This window comes from Phyllostomus discolor, chromosome 8, assembly GCF_004126475.2.
Source record: "Phyllostomus discolor isolate MPI-MPIP mPhyDis1 chromosome 8, mPhyDis1.pri.v3, whole genome shotgun sequence".
Taxonomy (NCBI): domain Eukaryota; kingdom Metazoa; phylum Chordata; class Mammalia; order Chiroptera; family Phyllostomidae; genus Phyllostomus; species Phyllostomus discolor.
Window position 1 is genome coordinate 82,026,144 of NC_040910.2, and position 13,486 is coordinate 82,039,629.

The 13,486-nt window shown below is 49.0% G+C and overlaps 1 protein-coding gene across 1 annotated transcript; it reads left to right on the forward strand.

The window, feature by feature from the left end:
- The first annotated feature begins 1,152 nt into the window (after positions 1–1,152).
- On the forward strand, positions 1,153–10,717 carry LOC114503202 (transmembrane protein 98-like). The gene is made up of 7 exons (XM_028520660.2): positions 1,153–1,243; positions 1,558–1,738; positions 2,864–2,995; positions 3,926–3,959; positions 5,345–5,460; positions 8,622–8,681; positions 9,904–10,717. The coding sequence occupies exons 1-7, from the start codon at positions 1,222–1,224 to the stop codon at positions 10,109–10,111; spliced, it is 753 nt and encodes a 250-aa protein (XP_028376461.2). The 5' UTR covers positions 1,153–1,221; the 3' UTR covers positions 10,112–10,717.
- The last annotated feature ends 2,769 nt before the right edge of the window (positions 10,718–13,486 follow it).

Genomic DNA, 13,486 nt, shown 5'->3' on the forward strand with positions numbered 1-13,486 from the left:
GGAAACACACCCAAAGAAACATGTAGAAACGTCACAGAGAAAGACTCAAAAACTCAGGAAGCTCAAACACACAGGCAGAGAGGGGAAACACACCGGGTGGTCTCGGAGCCCACGGGGCAGGGGGAGGGGAAAGGAAATGCTGAGAAGCGGGAGATTGAGGAAGGGGGAAAAAAAACCTCTGGAGTGGAGAGAAACTGGAGAGAGAGAAATGAGAGGAGGAGAGGACAAGGGCTAAAGGAGGTAATGCTTTCAAAGGGACAGTATAAACACACATCTAGAGAAACTGAGGCAGACCTGGAATTAGCCCCACTCCTCCCAACATACACAAGGGGAGACACAGAGATGGAGGAAAGCCCAGCCTTCTCACCCTGGTGGGCAGGTGAGTTCCAGGTGGGAGAACAGCCATGTGGGGACTCTGAGAAAGGCTCCCTTACCTAGGACATTATGTATGGGCCAGCCAAGTCTCCACCTGGTCCACCTGGCAGACTCCTCATCCTTCAAAACCCAGCTCAAGCATCACCTGCACTGAGAAGAAGGCTTTACCAGAAAATGCCATGCAAGCACAGTTCTCTCTTTTCTGTGCATTTCTGCATGTGGCACAGGCACGTGGGGTGAAATGGGTTGTCTGCCTTCTACCTCTTCCCCTGGACCCTCAAGACTTGAGGTCTGTGTCTTATTTATCTCCAGCCTCCAGAATCCAGCCCAGTGCTTGGTGCACAGTAGATGGTCAGTATTTCTTGAAGGACAACCAGGAGCACTTGGACCCTCTAAAACATGGAACATAGAATTAAATCCAAACAGAGCACCCAGAGACTCCTCTGTCAAAGCACTGTTTTTTGCAGGTGGAGAAGTTAAAACCCAGAGAGGGGAGGAGACTTGCTTAAAGGGACATGAACAGGAGGCCCGAAATGACAGGACATGTGCACACATACTTCTGGGAGATGCCCCTGTTCCTCCAGCCCATGAGGTTAGAGTGGGTGTGAAAGAACCTCCTGAATGAAAACAGTCAATGGGTTACGAACAATGTAATGATTCCAGTTGTAAGTTCCCACACTGAAACTGAGGCTGCTTCCTGACTATGTGAACTCGGACAAATTTCCTAACATCCCTGAACCTCAGATCCTTCAACTAGAAGATGGGGACATGAAACACCTGCCTCATAGGGTCACTAGAAGAGTTACCACACAAGAGCCTGGCACAGAGGAGACCCTAGTAAACACAATGCCACCCTTCTCCCTGGGAGGTGGGTGTTCTTTCCCGCCCTTGCAAAGCTGAAGACAGCAGTGCTGGTGAAAATGTCTCCTTTTGTTCCAGGAGGACAAACGTCCATCCTGGTCCACCTGGGGAGCAGACTCTTTTAATAAAAGAAAAGCAGATTTGGGGCAGGACATAACATGCAAGTTGATTCTGTTTGGGTCTTCAAGTCTCTGCAGGTGACTTGGGGCAACCTAATTTCCCCTTCCAGAGAACCCCCACCAGCCCAGCAGGTAAGACCCCCCTGCCCCACTCTGTTTTGCAGCCTCCTTACCAGGCCTGCTCTGTGCTGTGTCTTTCAAGCTGCAGCTGGTGCGGGGGATGTGACCAGGACCCAGGGAGCCTCTGGAAGCATGGAGACCGTGGTCATTGTTGCTATAGGTATGCTGGCCACCATCTTTCTGGCCTCCTTTGCAGCCTTGGTGGTGGTTTGCAGGCAGCGCTACTGCCGGCCTCGGGACCTGCTACAGCGCTATGATTCCAAGTGAGTGTGCCCAGGCAGAGGGAGGATGAGAGGCGGTGTGCCCTGGGGCTTCAAGGAGAGAAAAGGATGTTTGAGACTGGGCAACTGGCTCAGCTTTTTGTCTCTAAAATGGCACCTGAAGGCTCTCTTTCTCCATAAAGTGCATAGAGCTTAAGAATGTTGGTTAAGTCCCCTAATGTCCTGAGCTACCACGGACTCTGTCACTGAACTAATGAGAAAGTGACTCAACATGTTCACCTGACATAAACTTGTGACCGTCTCCCCAAAACTGGCCACTTCACTTAGCATTTGGACAGGCCAAACTCTCCCCAGCCAGACTCACAGCAACAGACATCTGATGCCCACACTGCAGCCACACACCTACGCAGCACTCGGTGTCGTGAAACCCCAGCACAGCACTGTCTCTCTCTTCACCCAGATTTCTTCATGATGCACTTCATGTGCAATACACTTTGTAAGCAAGGTCCTACTTTCAGTTTAGGGATGTTTTCATTGATCCTCAAGGGACCATGCCTCTAACCCTTCATTTCTTGTACTCCCCCATCTGAATCCTATCAGCAACTTTGTCGAGTGGATAAAAATTAGCAAATGCCCATTTTTATGCCCAGGAAAACTCTGTTACTCAAAAGAAAGCTCTGGTACAGCGGGTGGTGTTACTCCTCCAGCAGTACTAGGATGGGGTGGGGTCATGCAGCTGGACCAATGTGGTTCTGGAGAGTGATTCTGCAGACCAAATCGGAGGTGCAGGAAGCATGGGTGTTAGGAACTCTGGCTTCTCTGAAAAGGTAGGCTTGAAGGGAAAATAAGGTACAAAAGACTGTGGTCTTGTCCTGAAGGGGAGCCCTAACACACCCATGACTGTGGTGGCAGCCCTGCTCCTTTTCTTAGGGCTCATCTCCTTCTCTGTCATTTTGTGGTTTTTGTGCCCTGTTTGCCTCATGACTCACTGTCTAGCCACGTGCCCTGCCTGTGACTGCAGTCCCATTAGGGTTAGGTTTGGACCCAGGACAAGAGGAACCTGCTTTAACATACTGCCATCATCCTTTTGGGGGATACTGTGGCCTCCAGGAGGAGTGGGCAGCTGTCGTCCATCACAAAACGGCTTCCCTGGGCTCTTCCTTCCAGGCCCATCGTGGATCTCATCGGGGCCATGGAGACCCAATCCGAGCCGTCTGAGCTGGAACTGGACGATGTCGTCATCAGCAACCCCCACATCGAGGCCATTCTGGAGAATGAAGACTGGGTTGAAGATCCCTTGTAAGGCTCTGGGGATGGTTGGCTTTCATGGAGCCCTCTGGACGCAGCAAATGGGGCTCCTCGTGTGCCCTTTTCTGGCTTCCTTTGAGCACTTGCTGGGGCATCCGGGAGCACCGTGTCAGTTTCTGCTCTTTTTTTTCCTGCCCTCACAAAGGGGGGGGATCAGAGTACGACATAGTGGTGTTTGTCCTACAGCTCCACCCTGCCACCCTTCTGTGGATCTGAACACCGATGATGTAGACACGTGGCAAAAGTTGTTATAAAGTCACCCTGATATGCTGGGTTATCCTTGGAGTGCCCATGAATCTGACAGTCAGGCTCCAGGGATGGAGCTTTGTCCTCAGTATGTTCAGGGGTCTCTTCATCTGATGGGAGCCACTCCCCTCCCCCATCTTCTAGTCATGCACTCAGTGGGCAGATGTCTCTGGGGCATTGTGTGCAGGGCACTGGGGCAGGCCCTGCAGGTATGAAACTGGTGTGGAGACAGAATTCCTCTAGGCACAGTATCTCAGAAACAACAGGCGTCTCTGTGCATGGTGCAGTGGGCACCGGGTGGAGGCATGTCTATAGTTGCCGGGGGCGGGGAGATGGGGGTGGGCTTCATGAAGGGCATCACAGAGTGGGGGCCTTGTGACCTGGGCCTTTGAAGATGAGTGTGAAAGGAAGGATATGCTCGGGGGAAGGAACAGTATCAGAAGCTCAGGGCATGACTCAATGGTGGGGAACACGCTAATGAAGAGTTGGGTGGGGGAACATTAAGGAGAGAAGGTGCTTCCTAATTTAGCTCACGGACTTACGCATTTTAACACAGAGGCATCCTGCCCTTGGGTGGTGTCCGGGGTGTGAGAGCTAGATGAGGAGCAGAGGTGGTGGCTGCGGGGAGGTGGGCCTCTAAACATAAGCTCTGACACATTCTGCTTGTCTCCCCAGGGGTCTCATGTCCCACTGCATTGCTGTCTTGAAGGTAATACTGGTCGGTTGCCCCAGGAGTCAAAAGGGGGCAGTCACCGAGCACCCCTGTGCACAGACTGTAGAGCTGAAAGGGGCTTAGGAATGGTGTGGGACCCTTGCAGGAGGCCTGTTGGAACCTGCCCAAGACTTGGAGTTTCTAGTGTTTGCCCCACTCCTACATGGATGGTCTGTTGTCCGTCAGGATTCCGGAAGCCCTTTCAAAGGCTTTGCTTCACCTGGTCCTCACAACGCAGTGAGTGACCTGTGGGGGAGACCACGTGGGTGGTCACCAGCCCGTTTCTCACCCACTGTGGAGGCAGCTGTGTGCCGAGTCTGAGTAGTTGCTGAGGGAAACGGGGCTTCCCTCCTTCTCCCTGGGCACTTTCCCTGGTTAACAGAGAGCTTGGCCCTCTACAGCGACTTGGGCCGTATATCTGGACTTCGCCAATTGCCAGAACATCCTTCACTAGCCCTCTTTGGCTTTGACAGTAGTCAACCAATTGGGATAATCAGTGTTTAAAAATTCATACCATAAGTACTTCAACTTGAAGATAGACTTTTTTCTTTATTTTTATTGTATTTTTTCTGTTACCCTTTATTCCCCCTGTATCCTCTTCTACCTCCAACCACTGCCCTCCCCCATGCAATCGCCACATGGTTTTCTTTCTTTTATACGTGACCCCTCCATCCCCCAACCTCTCCCCCAGCCAGAGCTGTCAGCCTGCTGTCAATGAGTCTGTGTCTGTTTTGCTGGTCAGTCCACTTTGTTCAATAGACTCCACATTTGAGTGAAATCATATGTCACTTGTCTTTCTTTGACTGGGTTGTTTCGCTTAGCATAATACTCTCAGGTCCATTCATGCTGTAACAAAACATAAGATTTCCTTCTTTTATTACTGCTGAGTAGTATTCCATTGCATAAATGTACCACAGCTTTTTTATCCACTCATCTACTGATGGGTACTTGGGCTGCTTCCAAATCTTGGCTATTATAAATAACGCTGCAATGAACACAGTGGTGCATATATTGTTCTGAATTGGTGTTTCGGGTTTCTTTTATTAAATTGCCAGAAGTGGAATCACTGGGTCATAAGGCAGTTCCATTTTTAATTTTTTTGAGGAAATTCCATACTGCTTTCCACAGCGGCTGCACCAGTCTGCATTCCCTGACCCTGATCTGAGGTTCCTACCCCGTTCTCCTCACGCAGCAGGGTTCTCAGCGTTGGCCTCTCCCACCTCATTCCTGTGCACTTTGCACTTCAATCTACACTTTGGTTAGGGGGCCCGGCTGCGGGTTCGGACCCAAGGTGGGGGTCATATTTATCTTTGTGGGGGTGGCAGAAACCTTTCAGGAGCTAGGTCACCTCCTCATCACCTCTCTCCTCCTTGCTGTCTTAGATCTGTCACACTTTGACAGGGAAGCTTGTTGCCATGACAATGGGCTCTGGGGCCAAGATGAAGAATTCAGCCAGCGTCAGCGACATCATCGTGGCGGCCAAGCGGATCAGCCCCAGGTGAGTGGTCAGGGCCCTAAGTGCCCCCACGCCATGGGGAAGGGGGGCTGGAAGCTGAGGTGGCAGCAGGGCCTGGCTCTTCCAGGAACCCACACAGGCGCCTTCAGTTATTTATGTCCTAATCACTCACAGAGCATCCAGGAGGGTTTAGGCGTTGACACTCTCCAGCTGAGGTGTTCTCACACAGCTCCCCCACCTCCAGCAGGCTTCTTGGGAAACTGCAGCATCTGACCAGTGCTGACTTCCATTCCACAGATCCCGCTGTGGCTGCTCCCTCTTTCTCAGTCCATACCAGCTGGGGCTGCTTCCCTCCCTGTTGCCACTCCTTTCTCCTGGGCTCGGGGCCAGAAAGCGCATTTCCCACAGGGGCCCACACACCCACCTCAGTGACCTCCTGGCGGTGTCCTGTCCCCCACCCATATCTGTACTGGAGACTAAGTTGGGGTGGCTGTCACCCACTGCCCCATCCATGGCCCAGCCTGCAGCCTCCAGGACTGGGTGGGAGGTGAAGCCACACATCACTCAGATCTCCCAAATTCCAGGCATCAGCAAAATCCCATGTGGGAGGCAACCAGCAGATTGCAGTCAACAGCTACACCCCGTTGTGGGCTCAATTTGGTGAAGAAATATAAAGCCCCTTTCTTAGAGGGCAGGGCTGTGCTGAGTTTGTGCTGCCATCTGGTGGCTGGTATGTGGATGTGCCTAAGTGGTGGTTCATCTTTGTCCAGGATGATTTCTCAATCAGCCACATGGCCTCACCACTGGGAATGGTGGCACCCCCTGAGCTCCAGGATCCCTTGCTTTCCTGGTTGCCATGCCTTGGGTGAGTCACAAGGAACCAGCCCTCTGGGGGAATATGAAAGAGTTGGTGAACTTGAACTCTGTCCAAGGACTTCAGTGAGTTGAGAAAGTGGGAGGGACTGAGCCCAGTATAGTTCTTGGCTTTCTGTGAAGCTCTCCTTGGTTGGATATGGTTACATCATTATTGGTAGAAAATGAGTTCTTGTGGCATTGCAAGGAAAAGAATTTCCTGAGACCCGTAGAAGAGGAAGGGCCTTGGTGGTGGTGAACTTTACTGATGATGTAAAAATAAGGGGGTTCCCCTCCTGACTTCCCAATGTCCCATCTCTGTCCATCTCATCATGTAAAAGGTCCAATCTCGTCTTCAGTAGGGCCAGGATGAAGACCACTGCCCAGGGTTTATGCTCCATATCAACATACAGCCCAGTCAAGCATCTGGCTAGCTTAGGGTGTGTTTCCAGCTGTTGTCAACTCCTGTGCTGCTGCATTCAGGCTCCCTCCTGGGGCCTGCATTCCCCACGGTCATGGGCCATGCAGCTGCTAGGGCCATGTGGCCATAGAGAAAACAGGTGAGGGCACCATATGGTTGCAGGTCATTGGGCAAGAAAGAAAAAGAGAGAGAGAGAGAGAGAGGGAGAGGGAGAGGGAAAACGCTACTTAGTTCCCCAAGGAATATATTAGCTTTGGCTTGAAAAAGATCAGGTGCTTTAAAAAAAACAAAACAACAACCAACTTCCCAAGTTTTTTTATAGGTCTATCCCCTGGTTAGACTGACAGGCCTCTTTGGTCAAGCATCTCCTGTAGTGTACACCAACTATCCAGTACCAGACAGGGGAAAGTAGTGTTAATCCCCTTGACAGAGCAATGCCAAAACCCCCTGAGGCATGAAGCTGTAGCTTCCTGATGGTGCAAACAGGTGCATGCTCCCCATTTTATTAAACTTAATGTCTAACTCCCTTCGCTCCCCTTTCTCATCGATAATTAGCTAATCACCAACATAACAGCATGGCTTACATCAGAGTAGGCTGTCCCCTGACCTGAAAGACCTTCCAATCCAGGCTCTGGGCAAGCACCAGACTGTCCTCTGGCCACTCATTACTATGGAGACTCTGCGTTGCTCATTCTGGCTGGACCTCCCTCATGTTTCCTCTCACTCCTATGGGGGAGACAAATTCACGTGATACCAGGGGATAAGGCAGCACTGCCAGGAGGAGTTGGAGGAGGAAAGAGTCTGAGGATGAGTGAAGTCCTGGGTGATGAGGACCAGCAGTGGGGCTAGATGTGGGTGCGGACTTGACCTGGTGCTCACTGGCCCTTCCTGCAGAGCACTCGGACTCCTTCTAGAATGTTCCTTACCATAACTCAATCAGCATCCTTGCTTTGTCTTTTTGTCCTCACACTTCTTTCTCCTTCTGGCTGATCCTGTCCCCACTGATCTTCTTGCTCCATTGGTTCCACATGGTGTGTGGGTAGCATGTTAGTTTCAAGGGAGGTGGCTTCAGCTCCGGGCGCTGTGGAGAAAGGGGCAGCTGAGCAGAGGCCGAGAGTGACCGTGTCTCTGCATTTCTGCATTTCCTCACCAGCCCCTCAGCCCTGAGACAAGAAAGCTTAGAAATAAGATAATACATTATTATTTTTTCTTCCTGATTATCAATTGGTCCAAGAGCAAAACTTTGGAGCAAGAACTTGTGCTATGCAAATCAGAATGAACATTTTATTCCTTTCTGAACTAGATTAAAAAAAAAAATTAACCACAAACTACATCATATGTTTAAAAAATATAATGAAACAGTTTTTACCCAAATTAAACTTGTGTTTTTTAGTGTTACATATAACTTTTAATCACAGTCTCTTTAAAACACAGAAATATAAATATCTGTAGAAACGAAAACACTGCAGAATCTGATTATGTAGAAAGTGACGTATCCCTAATTCTGCCCCTCCCAGTTCGTGGAGCTGACTGCTACTGAACAGTGAGTGTTTCCCCAGACTTCTCTCCTCTGCATGTCGGAGCTATTGTTTGTTTATTGTTTACACAAATGCAACCAATCATACCTGATATATTGTTTGGCCGTGTGTCTTTTTAATTAATAGTGTATCTTGAATGTCATCCCAGATGTTTGAACATGTACTTTTTCAACTATTGAAACTAAAACCAAACCAGCAAACAACATACTCTCTAAACTGACCTTGAAGCCTTCCAAAGTCTATGCTGAAGAATGCAGAAGCAGTTAGAGAAGAACCATAGAAGATGTGGGCTTCAATATGAAAAAAGAACTGGGCTAAAGAAAGGTAGAAAGGAAGGAGGGATAGAGGAGACAAGGAGACTGAAATACTGAACACCCTTTGCCTCCCCTCAGAGTCGACAATGTTGTGAAATCAATGTACCCTCCGCTGGACCCGAAACTGCTGGACACTCGGTAAGAGTGGTCATTCTCTCCACGCTGGGGCCTCACTGGCTGATCAGATCTGTGAGCTCGGCTGTTTGTTTGGGTGGTTGAGGAGAAGGCTGTTGACTGGACTCTTGGGCTGTCCTGGGCCTTGGGTACCATTCAGTGTGGTGTGAATGGTCAGCCAAGCAGTGAGCCAAGCCTGGCTGGGGCGTAGAGGCCAGTCCTTGTCCTGAAACCCTGGAGAAGGAAGAGTCAGGTTAGATTTTCAAATGTTATGATTACACATCTGGTCCCACTAAGTCCTGTCAGTGCCTCCCCTCCCTCCCATGTCCCCATCACATGCTCTCTGCTCTGTGGACCCTGGAAGAAACACACCTGAGCTGTGAGTGCTGCCCAGTGGGGGAGTGGGGTGCATGTGAGCAGGGCAATGAGAACGGAATACCCAGGAAGCCCTCCTTGTGATCCCCCCTGGCACACAGTACATACTTAGCATCTGAAGCTGCTGTCTTTCTGTACCAGCTGTAAGCCCATCTTAAAGGCCAGATTCTCTGTCTCTCGGATTTCCATGACTGTGTCATAGACGTGTTGTGTGATGACTGCCAGCTGGGCAGTGGGTCCCGGTGCTACCGCTGGTTTCTCCACTCCAGTCCTGTAGCTGTGCAGCCGTGACTGTGGGCTGTGATCTATAACACAGTCCCGAATGCACTCTGCACGCTTACTGTGTACAGGATATTCTATAGTGAATCTTTGCATACAGCTGAAAAATACTTCCCCTCAAATGGGTTTTCTATGCATGTTTTTCTTTTAGAGTAGGGTAAACCTGCCCTGGGCCTGCTCTATTGATTCAGAATGAATAGGTGGGGGTATGTGCTCATCCAACTGACTAGACCCAAATTGTCCCACAAAACCCTCTCCCAGAAGCTGTGAATGGCTATGCAACAGAAAGTGGGTGCCAGAGTCTTAAATAAGCTGATGAGACACAGCTTATTTAAGCTGTGTCCAGGGTGATGTTCTTCTCCCTGGAGCGTTATCGTGCACACTGGAGGCTCTGGGAAGGGCTTTAGTTCTCCTTGTTGAAACTAGCCATTCCCAGTTTGTTTGAGCGTGGTCCCATCTTTCAGTTACACACTCACCAGCCTCCTGGGGAAAGGGCTCCAGTTTGGGGAACAGACTTAGACCTCTGACCGTCGGGGCTGTGGCACAAAGTCCTTTCTTTCCAGGGCTTCTGATTCTGTTTGTTTTTTCCTAGGACAACTGCCCTGCTCCTGTCTGTCAGTCATCTGGTGCTGGTGACCAGGAATGCCTGCCACCTGAGCGGGGGCCTGGACTGGATTGACCAGTCACTGTCAGCCGCCGAGGAGCACTTGGAAGTCCTTCGAGAAGCAGCCCTGGCTTCTGAGCCAGACAAGGGCCTCCCAGGCCCTGAGGGCTTCCTGCAGGAGCAGTCGGCCATTTAGTGCCCACTGCTGTCTGTGGGTGGCCCAGCTGAGCCTTCCCCTGTTCTGTATTTGGTGGTTTCACACGACTTGGGAGCCCGGCTGTGTGCAGAGTAGAGCAGGAGAGCCCCTGTGAGTGGACGCCTCTGTTGCAGCTGCAGTTGCAGTGCTGGCTGGAGAGTGGCAGTCTAACACCACAGTTAGGGGTGACGTCTCCCTCTGTGTGCCAGGCCTTTGGAGACTTTTGGACTCTAATCTTCATTTGTCACTCGCTGAGTGCTTTTAGGGAAATTGAGCCACTGAGAATCAGGAGGTTTCACATGACAATCAGCCTTTCTGGCTTCATCAGAAGGTGAGACAACTCTGATCTGGATTTTCAAAAGAGGACAATCAGTTGGAACTAAGTAGGAGTTGCCTGTTTGGACAAGACTTGTGCTGTGTCACCTGGCCTGTCTCTTTTATTTGTATTATCTGCCTGGTCCCTGAGGTATCTGAGTCCCTCCTCCCCTTCACAGGTGTGGGTTTGAAGGTGAGCACTGCAGAGTTGAGTATTCCCTTTTCTTCATTATGCCCGAAACTTTCCCTAGCTACCTCTAGGTGGATAGTAAATGTATACTTCGTCTTCTCTCAAGTGTGTGGTTGGTTACTGAGACAAATTCAAATGCGCGTGGGACACATTTGTCTGAGAACTGAGGGTGGAGGGAGAGAGCCTCGGAATCCTCAGAATGCTGTGTGCATGTGACTGAAAGTGAAATACTTAAAGACCCCTGAGTTCAGACAGAGTTAAAGATACCAGCTCAGTACTTTTTCCATTTTCTTATTTTGTGTTTTTCAACTACAGTTGGCATACAATAAATAGTTTCAAGTGTATACCACACTGATTAGACATTACATAACTTACTAAGTGGTCATCCCAATAAATCTCGTACCCACCTGGCACCATACATAATTATTAGAATATATTGTCTATATTCCCTATACCATACTTTACATCCCTTGACTATTCTGTACCTACCAATTGGTGCTTCTTAATCCCTTTACCTTTTTCACCACCCCAACCCCTCTCCCATATGGCAACCATCTAAATGGTCTCTGTATGTATGAGTCTGTGTCCGTTCTGTTTGTTCATTTATTTTGTTTAGATTCAACTGTTGATAAATATGTTATTTATTGCCATTTTACTATTCATACTTTTTACCTTTTTTCTTCTTCTTCTTAAAGAAGACTCTTTAACATTTCATGTAATACTGGTTTGGTGGTGATGAACTCCTTTAGCTCTTTCTTGTCTGGGAAGCTCTTTATATATCTTTGTATTTTAAATAATAGCTTTGCTGGGTAGAGTAATGTTGGTTGTATGTCCTTGCTTTTAATCCATTTGAATAATTGTTCCCAATCTCTTCTGGCCTGTAAAATTTTTGTTTAGAAATCAGCTGACAGTAGTACTATGGGAGCTCCTTTGTAGGTAACTGTTTTTCTCCTGTTGCTTTTAAGGTTGTCTCTTTGTCTTTAATCTTTTGCATTTTAATTATGGTGTGTTTTGGAGTAGTCCTCTTTGGTTTCATCTTGTTTGAGATTCTCTGCACTTTCTTTACATGTCTATTTCCTTCTCTAGTTTAGGACAGTTTTCTGTCATTATTTTTTCAAATAGGTTTCAATTTCTTCCTCTTTCCCTTCTTCTGGTGCTCCCATGATGTGAATGTTGGTATGCTTTAAGTTGTCCCAGAGGCTCCTTATACTACATTTTTTTTTGGATTCTCTTTTCTTTTTGCTGTTCTGATTGGGTATTTCTCACTTCCTTATATTCCAAATCACTGATTTGATTCTCAGCCACATCTACTCTACTCTTGATTCATTATACATTATTCCTCGTTTCAGTTATTGTATCCTTCATTTCTGACTGGTCTTTTTTATGGTTTCCATGTTCTTTTTTATGCTGGTGAAGTTCTGAGTTCATCTACTCTTCCCCTAAGTTCACTGTGCATCTTTATTACAACCACTGTTTTGAACTCTCCCTCTAGTGGATTGCTTGTCTCCTTTTTATTTCATTCTTTTTTCTGAAGTCCTGTTCTTTCATTTGGAACATATTTTTTTGCCTCCTCCTTTTGGCCACCTCCCTATGTTTGTTTCTATGTATCAGGTAGAATTGCTGTGTCTCCTGGGCTTGGTAGGGTGGCCTTATGTTGTAGGTGTTCTGCAGGGGCCAGTGGCAAAGCCTCCCTTATCATCTAAGATGGGTATTCCTGGTGTACCCCCCCCCCCAGCTGTGGGCTGTGTACACCCTTGTCTTGTAGTTCAGCCTTGATTGTTGTTAGCATGTCAATGGGAGGGATTTACCTTCAGACTGATCAGCTGCAAGGACAGGCTGTGACCACTGACCACTGAGGAGGATGAGCTATGCAGAGATCCACCCATCAGAGCAGGATTTACTTTGTTAGGACTCTGATGCCTGCTGAGTCCACCCCTTGAATGTATTGGTGTGGGGGTGGTTAGATGGTGCTTTGATGTGGCCTGAAGTTGTCTACTGGATTGCTGACTCTGGGGTCTTCTGGGAGGTTCAGGCCAAGGTCAACTGCTGTCTGTTCTGAATAGGGCCACCTGGCATGAGCTACAAAGCAATCTGCAGATTGCTGCTACTTGAACTGGCCTTGGAGGTGCCCAGGGGAGGCCAAGCTATGCAGGAAGGCAATAAGCAACATCTGGCCATGGTGAGTCCTGTACCTTGGGGCTACTGATAGTGCTGGGGCCTGGGGCCACTTAGCAAGTGGTACAGGACACACCACGGCCAGATGTTGCTTATTTGGGAGATTTAAGGAAGGTGTGAAGCATGAGCCAAGACAGGCCATTGGTATGGGAAAGACACTGGAAACAACTTGAATGGGCCTATAAGTTGGGAAGAGCGGGGTCTCAGGGAGTCACCAGGGTAGGGTGAACAGTGATAGCCAGGGATGTGGAGACTCACATATGGCACCTATGTGCTGTTGCTATGGGTGAGTAGGTAGCGGTGGTGTCAGAATAAGGGCCTCTGCCAGCACTTTTGTGTGGCAGAAAGCTGTCCTCCCCCACCCCCACAGCTCTTGCCTTGATGTCAGACAATTCACTTCCTTCTGTATGTCTCAGGTTCCTTTCAAGGTACTGCCCCAGGGCTGGAGTTCACAGGGAGTGAGTCCAGGTAACTTCATGCACCGGCCTTTTTAAGAGGAATGCCTGGGACTCCAGAAACCCTCTGTCTCATTCAGTCACTATCCTTGCTGGGTTTTACAGAGTTTACAGGGACTTCTCTTCCTGGCATTGGAACCATGGGCTGGTGTACCTGGTGTTGAGTTCAGGCCTCTAATTCCTCAGGGGGCACCTCTGCAGCCAAGATATCTCTCCCAATTTTTATTGGCCACATGCGGG

What these genes read in the sequence shown, in the direction of transcription:
- LOC114503202 (XM_028520660.2), top strand. Translation starts at nt 1,222, where the DNA reads ATGCCACCCTTCTCCCTGGGAG. An exon ending in GACTGGGTTGAAGATCCCTT is followed by an intron (nt 2,996 to 3,925) that starts GTAAGGCTCTGG and finishes TTGTCTCCCCAG; the next exon opens with GGGTCTCATGTCCCACTGCA. An exon ending in ACTGCATTGCTGTCTTGAAG is followed by an intron (nt 3,960 to 5,344) that starts GTAATACTGGTC and finishes TTGCTGTCTTAG; the next exon opens with ATCTGTCACACTTTGACAGG.